This window comes from Meleagris gallopavo, chromosome 8, assembly GCF_000146605.3.
Source record: "Meleagris gallopavo isolate NT-WF06-2002-E0010 breed Aviagen turkey brand Nicholas breeding stock chromosome 8, Turkey_5.1, whole genome shotgun sequence".
Lineage (NCBI taxonomy): Eukaryota > Metazoa > Chordata > Aves > Galliformes > Phasianidae > Meleagris > Meleagris gallopavo.
Genome location: NC_015018.2, coordinates 27,303,221 through 27,316,676, shown reverse-complemented (window position 1 = coordinate 27,316,676; position 13,456 = coordinate 27,303,221). Strand labels below are relative to the sequence as shown.

The following is a 13,456-nucleotide window of genomic DNA, read 5'->3' as shown; positions in this document are numbered from 1 at the left end:
TGAGCATCTCCCCTATGAAGAAAGGCTGAGTGAACTGAGTCTGTTTTAGCCTTGAGAAAAGACGACTGAGAGGGGACCTGATCCAGGTTTTATAAATATCTGAGGAGTGGCGGCCATAGCGGTGAGGCCAGTCTCTTTTTCAGTGGTACGTGGAGACAGGACGAGGGGAAACGGACATAAGCTGCAGCACAGGAAGTTTCGCACGAATGTGCATAAGAACTTCTTCACGGTGAGGGTGACGGAGCACTGGAACAGGCTGCCCAGGGAGGTTGTGGAGTCTCCTTCTCTGGAGATATTCAAGTCTCGCCTGGACGCCTACCTGTGCGACCTGGTGTAGGGAACCTGCTTTGGCAGGGGGGTTGGTCTCGATGATCTCTAGAGGTCCCTTCCAACCCCTACAATTCTGTGATTTATTAGTTCTGCAAACTCTGGTAATGTCAAGGCCTCTTTTAACATCAGAGTTATAAAACAGTTATGGTTGCCCCCATTATTGCATGTGATTAGTTACTGATATTAAGAACTGGTTTAATGGAGTGCAACTTCTGCTTGTCTTAGCTGGGCTTTGCAGAAGCAGGGCATTACTTAGGTGCAGTATAACAGAGAGTGATAGTGCAGAATGCTTATGTTCTTGGAAGGAGCTTTTTTCTAGTTAGAAATACTGGTAAATCACAGAGAGTCTAACTTTCCAACAGAATTGAGCGGTTATTAAATTAGAATTAAAGAATTTAATTTAAAGAATTAAAACAAGTGAACCTTCCCACAAATTCAACCTTTACGCATAAGTTTCAAGAGCTTCCTGAAACTGAAAGGGACAGTTATTTTAAAGACTTGGGATGAAAATACCTAATTCTGTTCATCTGTTCACTATTTTAGGTAATGTTTTCTGTGGGTGCTGTGACAGCCCTCTGGTCTGTGCTTAATGTGTTTTCATTGCTACAAGTTTTTATACTTGCAGATATGGCAAATGCCTGTGCATAGATTTTATGCTTCTGGATAATTGCAAATTAATTGGGTCAAATACATTCCTGATAGACCTCCATCCAAATTAATGTGCTCTCATTGGATGGATATGAATATCACACTAGTTATTTAATCACCTGTATTGCCACACGGGATTTTATGAGTCTTGTAGAGAGCAGTAAATAGCTTTTCCAGGCAAACACAGTGAAGGCTGATAATGGAAGACAGGCTGAAAAATAGAATGTTGAAACAGGAGTGCTGAAATAGGTAAAAGAGCTGGTAACAAAGAGGAGTGCTGAAGATACAGACAGTATTTTGGTAGTAGTAGTTTGATGTCTACCTTTTTGTCCTCTATAGGAGTCTCTTAAGAGAGGAAATGTAGCATATTGCAAAAATTTGAGTCAGCATTGTGAATTGATTCAGGCAGTGTTGCTGCTGCTTCTGATTCAGTCAGGGAAGGCAGCAGGATGCAAGGAACCTAATTATTTTCCTTAGGAAACTAAAGAAACGGATCCTTCTTTTTCTTCTGTTCTCCCTTTCTTCAATTCTAAGTAAAAAAGCTGTGATGATGGTACAGAAATAAATCTGTTTTGAAAAGAGGAAGAAATTGTACACATGGTTAGGGATGCTGATAACAGCATCTGATCCAAATAGAGCTTGATGAATCAAGCAGATTCTCTGCTGTCACAGGCAGATTCTGTGCTGCCTATGGCTTTTTGTACTTTACCACAAAAGGAGTAATGTAATATATTCCTGAAGAACTTTGTATGGGGATAATTCTACTTTTGCTTCCGAACATCTAACTCAGCATGCATAGGATAACTAACAAAAATAAACATTTTTTGAAGAGCAGTACTAGGATTTGGAAAAAAAATGAGCAGATTATCCCATCGTTGTCTACTCAGAAACATCTTCCCTGAAAAACAATATATTTGATTATGAGGAAGAACAGGATTCTTCATTAAGTAGCTTTAAGGCCTTTTCTTGCAGAGCAGCTCCTGTGCTACCTTAGATTAACGGTCTGATCATCAGTGTTAGGTCTAGGAATTCCTTGCCATACTTCTGTGTGCATTTTGTTGTATGATACATCCAAGTAGGCTGGATAAACACATGTTGAAATGTGTTGTTTAGCATTTATTATTCATTTTTAAAGACTTACTACATAATTCTGCTGTACATCTGATTAGCTCAATGAACTCTCAAGGCTTAAATCTGGGAGTGGGGGGAATGAGCATTTGCAGGATGTATTGGCACCTTTTCATTCCATTCTGAAGTTACTGTAGTTTTTCTTGAAAGAATATATTACATAGAAACCCATCTGAATCATCAGTGCTTAATTATTTTAATTCTTTTCAGTCATCATGGAGTACACATAAGAAAGGAAAATACAAATAATACATGACAGTATTTTTCACTTAATTGTTCTATTCCTTTAAATGAAATGTCAGTATTGTGTGCAGGATAGAAATATTTGTTTGATGATTTGTTGATAATGCTTTCCTTTCTCCCAGCTGGGTTCTGTCCTGCAGTAATACTAACAGCTGCAAAATGTTTCAGTGCAGAGTGTATTGAAGAATAAAAACAGAGGCAGTATGAGGAAATTTTAAGAATAAAGATTCATAAGGGAATAATTGCAACTTATTCTTACTGTGTTTTCAAACAGTTATCAACTGCTCTTTTTCTCTTAAAATTAGTCTTTCTTTGTTATATCTCAACTTGTGTCTAATTTCTGCATTCACATGTTTAAATCCTAGGCTATTAATGTAAGTGTATGGTATTAAAGCCATTTGTATTAGCTGGAACTTCTCAGTATATTCAGGAGGGCTTCTGCAATTGAACGTGGTGATTTAAGAGGTGAAAGAATTGAAGTTAGTCAAGGAGACCAAGCATTTTGAAAGCAAAGCTGCCGTTTGGACGTAGCATGTTCTAAGGGCAAAAAGTATTTTTTTATGAGGAGGCTATGGAATTTGCTTTCTTTTTCAGCAGGTTTGTTACATCAGGAAAAGTGGATAATATTATGTGAAGCAGCTATTCTATTCTACTTACTAACACGAAAGAATTTTTGTTTCCTTTCAGACGCAGTTTCCACATCTGCTTACTCATCACCAGCCAAAAGTCTGGGAGACCCTGGAATCACTCCGCTGTCTCCGTCACATATCGTGGTAAGGGAAGTTGTTTCATTGGAAGGCTCTGATTTCCTCATATGCTGGTCCCTTTTATGCTATCCATAATTTCAACTAAAATTTTGATCCTGCTGGAGTTTCTGGTGGAGATCCTGTTTGTTTCAGTAGGATCCTGGTTTCTTTCTTTTTTTTTTTGTCTCCTTGCTGAGCTAATAGATTTGTTCTGTATATTTTTATATCAGTGAGGGGTTTCCTGATCCTCAGGGTTCCCAAATTATGTCGCTGTCTTTCCCACTGATTTGTTTATGCAGACCCTTAAAGAAATAATTATATATTTTTAAAAAGTATATAAATGGTATTCAGCACTATAATCTGAATTCCCAGCAAAAAGAATCTTCTCCTGCAGACAGAGAAGCTCAGAACAGTGCTACTTTAATTTCCAAAGGAATATAGCTACCTGTAAGCTTTTAGAAGCAAGCAAATGTTCCATAAAGATAATGTATTTTAATCTTATACAGTGTTTGTTTTATTAAAAAAATACTCTTGTTAAAATTAAATTCCATCTGTTTTTAAGGCCATCTGCATTATCTGTAGCACATACAGGCATAGTATATTTCCTGGTATCACAAGTGATCATGTTCAGTACACACTGCTATCCTTGTCAGTTTTCTTGCTCAGCATTCTGAAGTTTTCAGTTGACCAACATTCTTTGGGATTTCATGAGTTGTTGCTCATAATTTTAGCTTCCATTCCTATCTTTCTCCATATATTCTACAGCTTTTACTTTTCCCGTGCTGATGATTTTATATCCTCTTCAAGCTAGATTTGCTTCTTAAGGCCCTTGAGGAAGGTCTATAAACACATATTCCTCTGATTGTAAAGATTTATTAGGAGAATCCAAATAAGTCCAACATTATTAGCAGTGAAACCTTATTATGCTCCTTTCTCCGTGTTAAGTATGAAGCCTATGAGATGATCTTGGAAAATATAGAGATACAATAAAAAGGCATTGAAAGAAGCAGGCATGAAGCTGTGAAGCTGCAGGATGTTAATGAGGAAGGTGGTTGGATGCTGCAAAAGACCAAGGACATTTGGTGGTTCTCTGTAAAGATAATAATTGCTTTTCAATATTTTTGAGAATACAGGCTGAACAGCAGTAGAAGGGGGTTCAAACAGGATCTCTATACTTAAAGGTCAACAGTTCTGTCCCATGTTGGTTTTACCAAACTGGCACATGTGCAGGTGTGTGTATTGCCCTCCTTCACCATCTGCCTGCCTGAAGCACGTAGCTTTTCCACCAGTATTACTAGCTCGTTCTGTTCCTGTCCTGCCAAGCTGTTTGTGCAACAACCACCACCAGCACAGAGTATTTCCTAAAGAAGCTTTCTGTAAATTCTTCATTGATAAATAATTATCTTGAGATGTGAAGGAAATTGCTATAGATAGGTGGTTCTGTCTGTGTTACTTCTGAGTGGATAGCAGTATCCCAGGGTCAAGATAATAACCTAGGTGACTCCTAAAACCACCAAGTCCATTGAAGACACTGATGGATATAAATGCATTCTTTCTTCAATTTAAGAAAAAAAGCACTCTGTAACCTACTGTTTAGCTATAGGTTCTAGTGCTTCAAGATGATAGCTATACCAAGAAATGATTATGAAAAAAAATCCTGATTCAAAAGGATATGTATAAAATATCCTCCAGCGAACACATGATTGAGATGTATATTAAATTTCTACCCTAGTGAGAATATGGAGAGTTTTTACAATGACTTAGTTCACAAATGCAGCTTTGGCTAAGTTCCTATTTCCTCTTATTTCCATTAAAGTGGTATGCATGTCTTAGCAGAAATACTGAAGAATAAGACAGATTACAGTTATACTAATCAATGACTCAGCATCTGTTTTGCTTCTGCTGTTTAACAGAAGGACTCTGATGCAGAAGATGCTGTAGAACAGTTATTTCTTGTTGTTGTGGCTATTGATTTTGGCACAACATCCAGTGGCTACGCCTACAGCTTCACCAAGGAGCCGGAATGTATTCATGTAATGAGGTAAGAGCTGCAATGCAGCATTTGGTTTTGGATTGCCATCTACAGCTATCTATGCAGTTGCTATAGCTATGTCCTGCAGTACCTTGAAGTGCCTAGGTTTGTCTAGTGTTGTAACAGTGTACACTTCTGTCAAGGCTATAATTTTCTGTTATTTCTTTCTTAAATCAATACAATCTGATGTATTTCTTTTCCCTTCACAGTTCTGATATGTGTAAGTCTAACACAACCACAAATGCAGAAAATGTTATTGGAGGTATTATCTAAAGGGGATGTGCCACAATCCCTTTCTGTTGTGTATCTGATAATTTTTTCAGACCTTTTAGTAACTAAAAGCCTATATGATTCTTATTAAAGTATCTTTGAATTGTCTATATTGTAACAAGGCCAAGGGATAGATAATTTCAGGCATGAAAAGGGTATATATGAACTTAGGCACAGAAGTTATTAAAAAAGCAACACCTGCTCCTGTAGCAGGAAGTGATGTACTATTGCTACACTATAATACTGAAAAGGAAAGGGCAAAAAGACAAACTTGCTGAAGTCCAGTATGATATACTGTAATTTTTCTAAGCGCAGCTGCTAGCTGAATGCCAGTCTTTAAATCCCAGCAGACAGAATTCATTGTGCAGTCAGCCTGCACGGTCACCTTGTGTGTGTATTGCACAGTATTTTAGAGAGATCTGACACATCTGGGTGATGGGAAATGCTATCTAAAGACAGGGGAACTCAGGAATGGTAGTAGGCTGTACAGTGACAGAGATGCCGGCCATTTTTGGTAAGGATGAGTAATGCTTTAAGGCCTCTTTTGCATCCAGTCCATCTGATGTTCTGCTGATGGCACAGGGAGCTACCTGGTGCTGGAATTCAGAGGACAGACCACGTGATGCTGCCAGGTTACAGGGTGGTGGGGTCACAACCCATGCATATCATCTCCAAAGCTGTAGCTGAGCAATCCTCAATCTTATGTATCATGTTGTTTCTGTGATTTTTGTGGCTGCATTATGATGTATAACAACTTCTGCTTTTATGAATGTCCCTCGAACCCTTTGGATACAGGATTTTAGCTGTTGACTGAAATGTTGAAACGTAGGACAGCACACGTGTTTCAAATCTTAACTGGCATTTTACTTCATACAGCTTGAAACACTATTTGTTTCTCATGTGATAACAACAGTGTGGTTGTGATTTCAGACTTGTATAGATATTATTTGAGATCCTGATTTGAAAATAAATAAACTAATTTGTCTGTTTCAACACAGAAAGGAGAAATGTGTCTTAGGTGGGGAAAACAAGTATTCATATTTCCAATGGCTATTTCAAACAATTGAAAATATTTTGATAAAGATGTATTATGTTTTTAGTTTTAAAAAGTATTGAAGGTGTACTGAGAAAGCTCATAAAATGTATTGCTGGTAGAGAACATACAGCAGATACTGAATTGTGAAATGTACAGTAAAATAATACGTATTTTAATAAATGTGAAATAATGAGGTTCAATGAACAGAGCTGTGATGGGTCAGAGTTAAGACTTCAGTGGTTCAAAAGGTACTAATAAGTTCCAGTACTTGCTATAATGATGGCTGTGTGTAGGATAACTTACAAACATTTATACAGAGTAAACATAATTTCCCACCCATACTCAAGACTGTTTCCCTTAAACATGTCAAAGATGATGCATGGCCATCTTTGCTTCCTAACTTTGAAAAACTTATGGGATTTTGAAGGTGCAGGCTGTCTTTGGTAGAAGGGAGCATGTGGTCTTTCTTCAATATAACTTCAAGCCTCAGTCTTTTCTTTCTCTCCTGTTTGACTGTGATTCTTGGCAGACGTGTGCTTGCCTTTCTGCTGCATGCATGCTCCTGGAGGCATCCAGCTCTGTGAGATGACCCTGCTGCTTTGCTTCCCTGGCTGTTATGCTGCAGCTCTGGATCAAATTCTCATCTCTCTACAAGGAGTGCTCTTTTTTTCTGTTAGCTGGATTCCTGTGTAAGGAAGGGCATTTCTCTAACCTTAGTGTAACCTTATGATCCTTTCCACAGAAACTTTGCTTTGTCCCTTTTTGCCTTTAATGTGCAGTCAGATCTTGAGTGATTCTAAACTGTTTGAGCAGCTCAACAGCAAGCCAAAGCCCTGCTAGCCCATATTAAGCAGAGTGAAGCTGGGCTTCCCCTTGAGAAATGCAGCAGTCAGGTTAGTGTGCACATGCCTCCGGCTGCAGCTGCTTCTTTCCAGAAAAGATGTCATGCCAGAATATTTCTAAAGCTCTGGCTACAAATGGTGACATCAGGCTTCCTGTTCTCCTGTCAGTAACACAGGCTGAGAACTTCAGCACTTGCTAGGCAGTGTCTGATTTCCATTAGAAACACATCCAGAAGTGAACACCTGATGCTCAAGATGGTATTGAAAATTTCAGCCCATACTACTGAGCATGAGTTTGTTTTCATCTAAGTATTATAGGTATTTATTCCAGGAGAGAAAATGTGCCTAGCTGTAAAGAGGCATTGTTATTAGGCAGCAGCTAAGTACACGTCCTATTTATGGAATTTCCCACCAGTGACTCACAATGAATCATTAATGATTCCAAGTAAAAACGATAGCAGTTTGTCTCCTCTCTGTTGTGTGGGATGTGATGTTCTGGTGGAAGAGGCGGTGCTTTCTGCTTATGGGCTATGGAACCCCTGCTTATTAGCAGTGGAACCATATGCTTGCTGTAAGACATGCTCACTGGTGTTGGAGTTGCCCACATATGTTCCAGCAGAGGTTTGCAAGCACTGCCTTGCAGCAGAGCCCTTCCCAGCTGACTGTAAGTGTGGGGCTGAGCAGCAGCACCAGTGAAGTTGAGCAAAATATTTCCGAGTGGGTGAAAGTGTTTCTGTTTTCAGATCAGTGGGATTGCTCTCCATACTAGAAAGTTCCCTGCCATTACTGCTGCTGGTTCAAAAAAGGGCACGCTTTGCTCTGTTTGATCCAGTTGCACGGTCTTAAAGCTTCCCAGCAGTCTATAAGATCCTGTTCCTGGCTGCTTATTGCTTGGCCAAGGTTGAATTTTTCTGTGTCAGTGGTCTGCCTTGATCTTGAAGTCAATTAATTTTCAGTTGATTCAGTCGGTTCAAATGGAAAAAAAAAATAGTACTTCTACATAATCTTCACATGTCATGTAAACAAGAATCACAAAACAAAGCAATCATTTTGTACCTCAGAACAGGGACTTTGGCTGTAGTGTGTTATGACTGCATGTTTTTCTATCTTTAGAAAAAAGTAATCAACATGTGTTTTAGTAATGAACACGACTGCCTTTGTGATCTTGGTTCCTTTTTGAGCTGCATTGTGATGATAGCTGATAGCATAAAGCAGTTTTTCCACTGGTGCTTTTTTAGGATAATGTTGTCTGCTAAGTGTGTGTTTCCCATGTTGAAAGTACTTGTGTGTGGGGCGGGGGAAAAACATTAACGAGAGTTTCTTGTTCTTCCATTCTGCTTTTTTCATAATGGAGATGTCAGGAGAAAAGCAGAATGCTCACAGCTCTCTGTGATACAGATCTTTATGATCTTGTTACTTGCTCACTCCTAAATTCCTTCTGCACTTAACACAAAGTACAGAGGGTCTTCCCATATTCAGTGTTATTTATTTTCTTATTTCATCTCTGAAACAAGTATTGTGTTATTTTCATCTACTACCTTTGTGCCTGGCAGGTCATCCTGCAGATGCCTGTGGGATCCTGATAAGATAGGATACTTATTTTCATGATTTTAGTGGATTGTTGTGAGGTTGAGGGAGTCTGCTTTATTTTTCACAGACTAATTTTTTTTTTTTTAAATCTAAAATTTTTACTACCATTTAGATGTTTAAAGGTAAATAACGGTGAATAGAGTGTGCAACAAAGAGAGCTCAACATCTGCAGGTGTTTTCTTCAGTGTTTCTGGCATCCAAGAAGTGAAGCACATGAGTGGGCTTTGGTTTGAGTGACTTGTTGAATGCCATTGCTGAATTGTCTGAAATGAAACTTGCATTCCTCTTTTCTTGAATGTAAATAATCCCATTTGTTTTGGTATTATAAGGATTGATGTAAACATATTTGGAGGGGAAAGCAGTAAGTGCAATATTTTACCACATTTTTTCTAAGAGTATCTGAATTTTTCTGCTGCTGTAAGCATTAATATCACTTATTGAAGCTCTTTCACTTGAACAGACGATGGGAAGGCGGAGATCCAGGTGTATCCAACCAGAAGACACCAACTACTATCCTCTTAACACCAGAAAGAAAGTTTCATAGTTTTGGGTACGCAGCGAGAGATTTCTACCATGACTTGGATCCCAGTGAATCAAAGCACTGGTTGTATTTTGAGAAGTTTAAGATGAAGCTACATACCACCAGTGTAAGTAATAACTAACACTCTTTAGTAATTCTGCATTTACAGCTCAGATCATCTTGCTGTGGAGAGTGCTGGATTTTGCCTAAAGATTGTGAGCTGTATATCAAGCAGATCTGTTTAGATCTGTTTAGAGAGTAAATAAAGTAAATGAAAATATCAGTTAACATATTCCAATTCATTTTGCTTCTTGATGCTTGGCGAGTGTATTTTGCTTGTATTCATTGTAGATCTTAGAAGCTCACTATCTGCATCCCTACTTTTCCTGGGTGAAATTCTTAGCTGTGCAGGGAATCTGCATGAGGTCAGTTTGTTTTGGAAAATTTATTCAGAGAGCAGAAATGGAATATAAGAAGCATACTGTTCTCTTGTGCACAGGAACAAATTGGCCCAGAGTTCTTTGTAGTAATTGCAAGTGGAAATCATGTTGTTAATTTGACATTACTCCTAATGATTATATGTTGATCTTTCCACTAAACCATTCTAGATTTTTGGGGCCAGGCCAGTACTTTCTGCATTGAGGTGGGTGTTTGTTGGTTTCATGTGTTGGTGGGAAGCCAAAAATGCATGCTTTTAACTCCTGACTTGGATGAAATATCTTTCATATGCAGCTTTGCAGCAATTAATTACAGATGCATTTTATTGTAATTGTTTAATTTTTATTCTGTATTACTCTCTCTGCCTGCAGTTATTTTTAGACATGGTAGATGTTTAAAAATAAAGCTTAAAGTAAACAGCAAATGTAATAGTCCAGGAAATTCAGTTGATGACTTAGATCCTCTCCAGAACAAGTTTGTCACTTCTTCCTAACCAGGTGGATAAGGAAGAATTCCCTTTCCTCAAGCAGTGAGAATTAATTTTATGTTTACTTTTTCCTTTGAATAACTTCCAGTTATTTTCTTTCATGTAGAATCTTACCATGGAGACGGACCTGACAGCTGCAAATGGCAAAAAAGTCAAAGCACTTGAGATATTTGCTTACGCCCTGCAATTTTTTAAGGAACAGGCATTAAAGGTAGAATAATGCTTCCTTATCTAGATTCTCTATATTTATCACTAGTATAAATGTGAGCATAACATTCCTAACCTTGCTGAGCTTTGACCTCAGTTGTATTTGATGTAAACAAAGCAAGGCAGCTGTAGAAACTCCAGGCAGGCTGTGCACTCTAAAAGAGCTCTCAGTAGTCCTGTGGTGGTTTCCTCTTGCACAGGGGAAGCTTGGTTCAATAACAGTAATAAGTTCTAAGTATCTTCTTTAGGGGATAAAACTTTTCTTTTGTTGTCTTGCTTTTTTTGTCGTTGCTTTGTTTTTATCATTAAAAATGTTGATTTAAAAAGAAAACTTAAAAGTGCAGGAGCTGGGGCTCAGTGTTTCACTCAGTCTGCATTTTTAACTTGCAAAGAATTAAATTTGAGACTGGATTCTGGTCTTGCCCCCCCACACTTCTGATGCTGGTACAATTCAATGTTCTGCGTTCTCAAAGTTCTCTGTCATGTTGAAGAGTGAGCACTGTGAAACACAACTGGTTGGGCACCTTCCAATCTCTGCAGTCCCAATCTGACATTGTTTTAGTGACTGATCGAAGGGAGGTCAGATGAGCTGGATTTATTTTGTAACAGGAAGATTATTAAAAGCTGATTAACAGTTTGGTGAGTTGAATCTCAGTGTCACTCTCTACAGTTATGACTTGCTAGTTAACATGGTGGGAGCAGTGTATTTCACTGTTGCAATGATCTGCATAGGCTACTTGGTGTGGCTAAGAGGTTCAGTATATTAGCCTATTTTAAGCACTATTTCGGGTGTTGGTAGGGAAATGGGAAAATACATTGTATTTTCCATTTCCTGCTTGAAATGTTACAATACTCACTTGTAATCTTAGCCTTGGGTCGCAAGATGGGATTTGTTACTCTCTTGTGAAATACTTGTCTCCAGTAAATAGTTTTTAGATTTAAGGTCTCATGTAAACAACCAATTGTGAATTTAGTGTACATTAGTTTCAGATGTGCTTCTATATACTGCCAACATGTAGTAATTTCTGGGCCAAATCAGAATCCTAAGCAGTGCTTGCATGAAAATAACCCTGTTGATGTAAAGCTAACCAACTTTTCTGAATGGGTTTAATTTATTCTGCCTTTATAGCCATAGAGGAACGATCATATAATTACTACTCAAAATAATTATCTTTTCTAAGACTATTGGAATTGCACTGAATATTCAGTCACAGACTTGTGCCCATGCATTGCCTGGGGAAATGTTTAGTGAATATGAATCCCCCATAGTTGCTGTGCTGCCTGTTCTGGGCTGCATCCTTACTTGGTGTTAATATAATATCCCTGTGATTTGTGAGTTCATGCTGTTGCTTAGGACTATAATCTGTCCATTCCTACTGCCCTGAGCAGTATAGAGGTACTTCTTTTCTACCACAGACTTTTAAACTGCAAGTATAACTAAGCAAACGCAACACCTTGGCACAGCACACACGGAAACATATTTTACATTCTAAAGGCCTGTTGTTCACCTTTATGAAGCTTTCCCTGTTTGGATGGAGATTTAGATAGGACATATGGTAATGACATTTTACTTGGAACCTTTCCCAAAATATGTCAGTGTATCACCTAATTTGCAAATGCAATACAGACTTTCCTCTTTTTAACGGGAAGGGGAAGAACAATAAAGTAACTAAACTACTCCTCAGTGCTTGCTTAAAGTAAAATTTTCAAGGAGCAATCAATTGATTTATTTTTTCTTTTAAGACTTCAGCTATAACTTTGCCTTGTTAACCGAGTTGTAAAAGTTCAATTTATGTGTGAGTGCTTTATAAAGGAGTCACTGAAAAATCTGGATTGTAAAACTTAATGTTCATCAATACTTCTAATATTTTTCTGTGTATTAATCCAGATGTAAACACGAATTCTTCAAAATAGCTGCAAATCCCCCACTATGACTAAGAGCATATGTAAACATTCTTTAATATTCAGCAGTGCACGTGCTGCTTTTGGAAAAAGTAACTTTTCTATTTCATGTTAGGTAGTAAACGTTTCTATGGGCCTCCTTCAGAAAGTGTCAGCCCTAATCCTAGCTGTTGGCACAGTGAAGCATTCTTGAAAGATTGGTAATAATTTAAATATTTGGATTTGTAGCATAGGTGTAGCAGGAAAAAGATTGAAAAGAGTTTCTGTTGCTGGAACCTGCAGAAAATATTTTCTTACCAAGTTGACGCCCATCAGTTTACATTCACCTCTATTTCTCCTTGTTTAGGAGCTCAGTGACCAAGCAGGCTCGGACTTTGAAAATACTGAAGTAAGATGGGTTATTACAGTGCCTGCTATTTGGAAGCAGCCTGCAAAGCAATTTATGAGACAAGCTGCCTACAAGGTAAGGTTACAGAGTGAACTTAAAAATGCCCTTTAAAGCCTTACTTGATAGGCTAAATGTTAAACTCTATTTGGGACAATTAGCACTAGTCTAAAATACATAAACTAATCTGGAAACATTTGGGCTAGAAACACTGAAAGAGAATTTAACTCAACAAAGCAGTGGCTTCACACCATATGTATTCACATTTTAAATGCCTTTTTATGTATTTGCTTTCGTGTATTGGTGTCCCTCACTGCAGACTGATATTTTAGTCATCTCGTATGTGATATTCCTGCTGAATTTAGTGCACGTGGAACAGATGCAGTTTTGAGACCAAAGAGAAAGCTGATGTAAAACTGGACACAATTTTGTTTTGTTGATTTCTTTAGGTCATCACAGGCTTTTTTCAAATAAGGAAAAAATAAGGAAGAGTAGGGAAAGCTTAGACCCTCCACAGTAGGGACTTCTTTTTTTCTGTTCCCATTTTCCCACAGTAGGAATGAAAAGACCGTGTCCAGGTAGTCTGGACATAAAATTAAATTAAAATGTTATTTTCACCAGTAGGAGTTTATCAGCATTTAATCCTTTCCCC

The 13,456-nt window shown here is 38.1% G+C and overlaps 2 protein-coding genes across 2 annotated transcripts in view; one reads left to right on the top strand and one right to left on the bottom strand.

Annotated features, from left to right (window-relative positions):
* The window catches only part of TPL (pancreatic lipase), a 7,565-nt gene extending 7,109 nt beyond the window's left edge, over positions 1-456 (bottom strand). Inside the window, exon 1 of the mRNA XM_010714818.2 lies at positions 400-456. Within this exon, the coding sequence (XP_010713120.1) occupies positions 400-456 (57 nt within the window). The remainder of the gene's footprint in view (positions 1-399) is intronic.
* A 377-nt stretch (positions 457-833) lies between these two features.
* The window catches only part of HSPA12A (heat shock protein family A (Hsp70) member 12A), a 38,327-nt gene continuing 25,704 nt past the window's right edge, over positions 834-13,456 (top strand). The window contains exons 1-6 of the mRNA XM_010714817.2: positions 834-873; positions 3,037-3,122; positions 5,009-5,136; positions 9,326-9,512; positions 10,417-10,521; positions 12,766-12,882. Coding sequence (XP_010713119.1) covers positions 834-873; positions 3,037-3,122; positions 5,009-5,136; positions 9,326-9,512; positions 10,417-10,521; positions 12,766-12,882 — 663 coding nt within the window. The remainder of the gene's footprint in view (positions 874-3,036; positions 3,123-5,008; positions 5,137-9,325; positions 9,513-10,416; positions 10,522-12,765; positions 12,883-13,456) is intronic.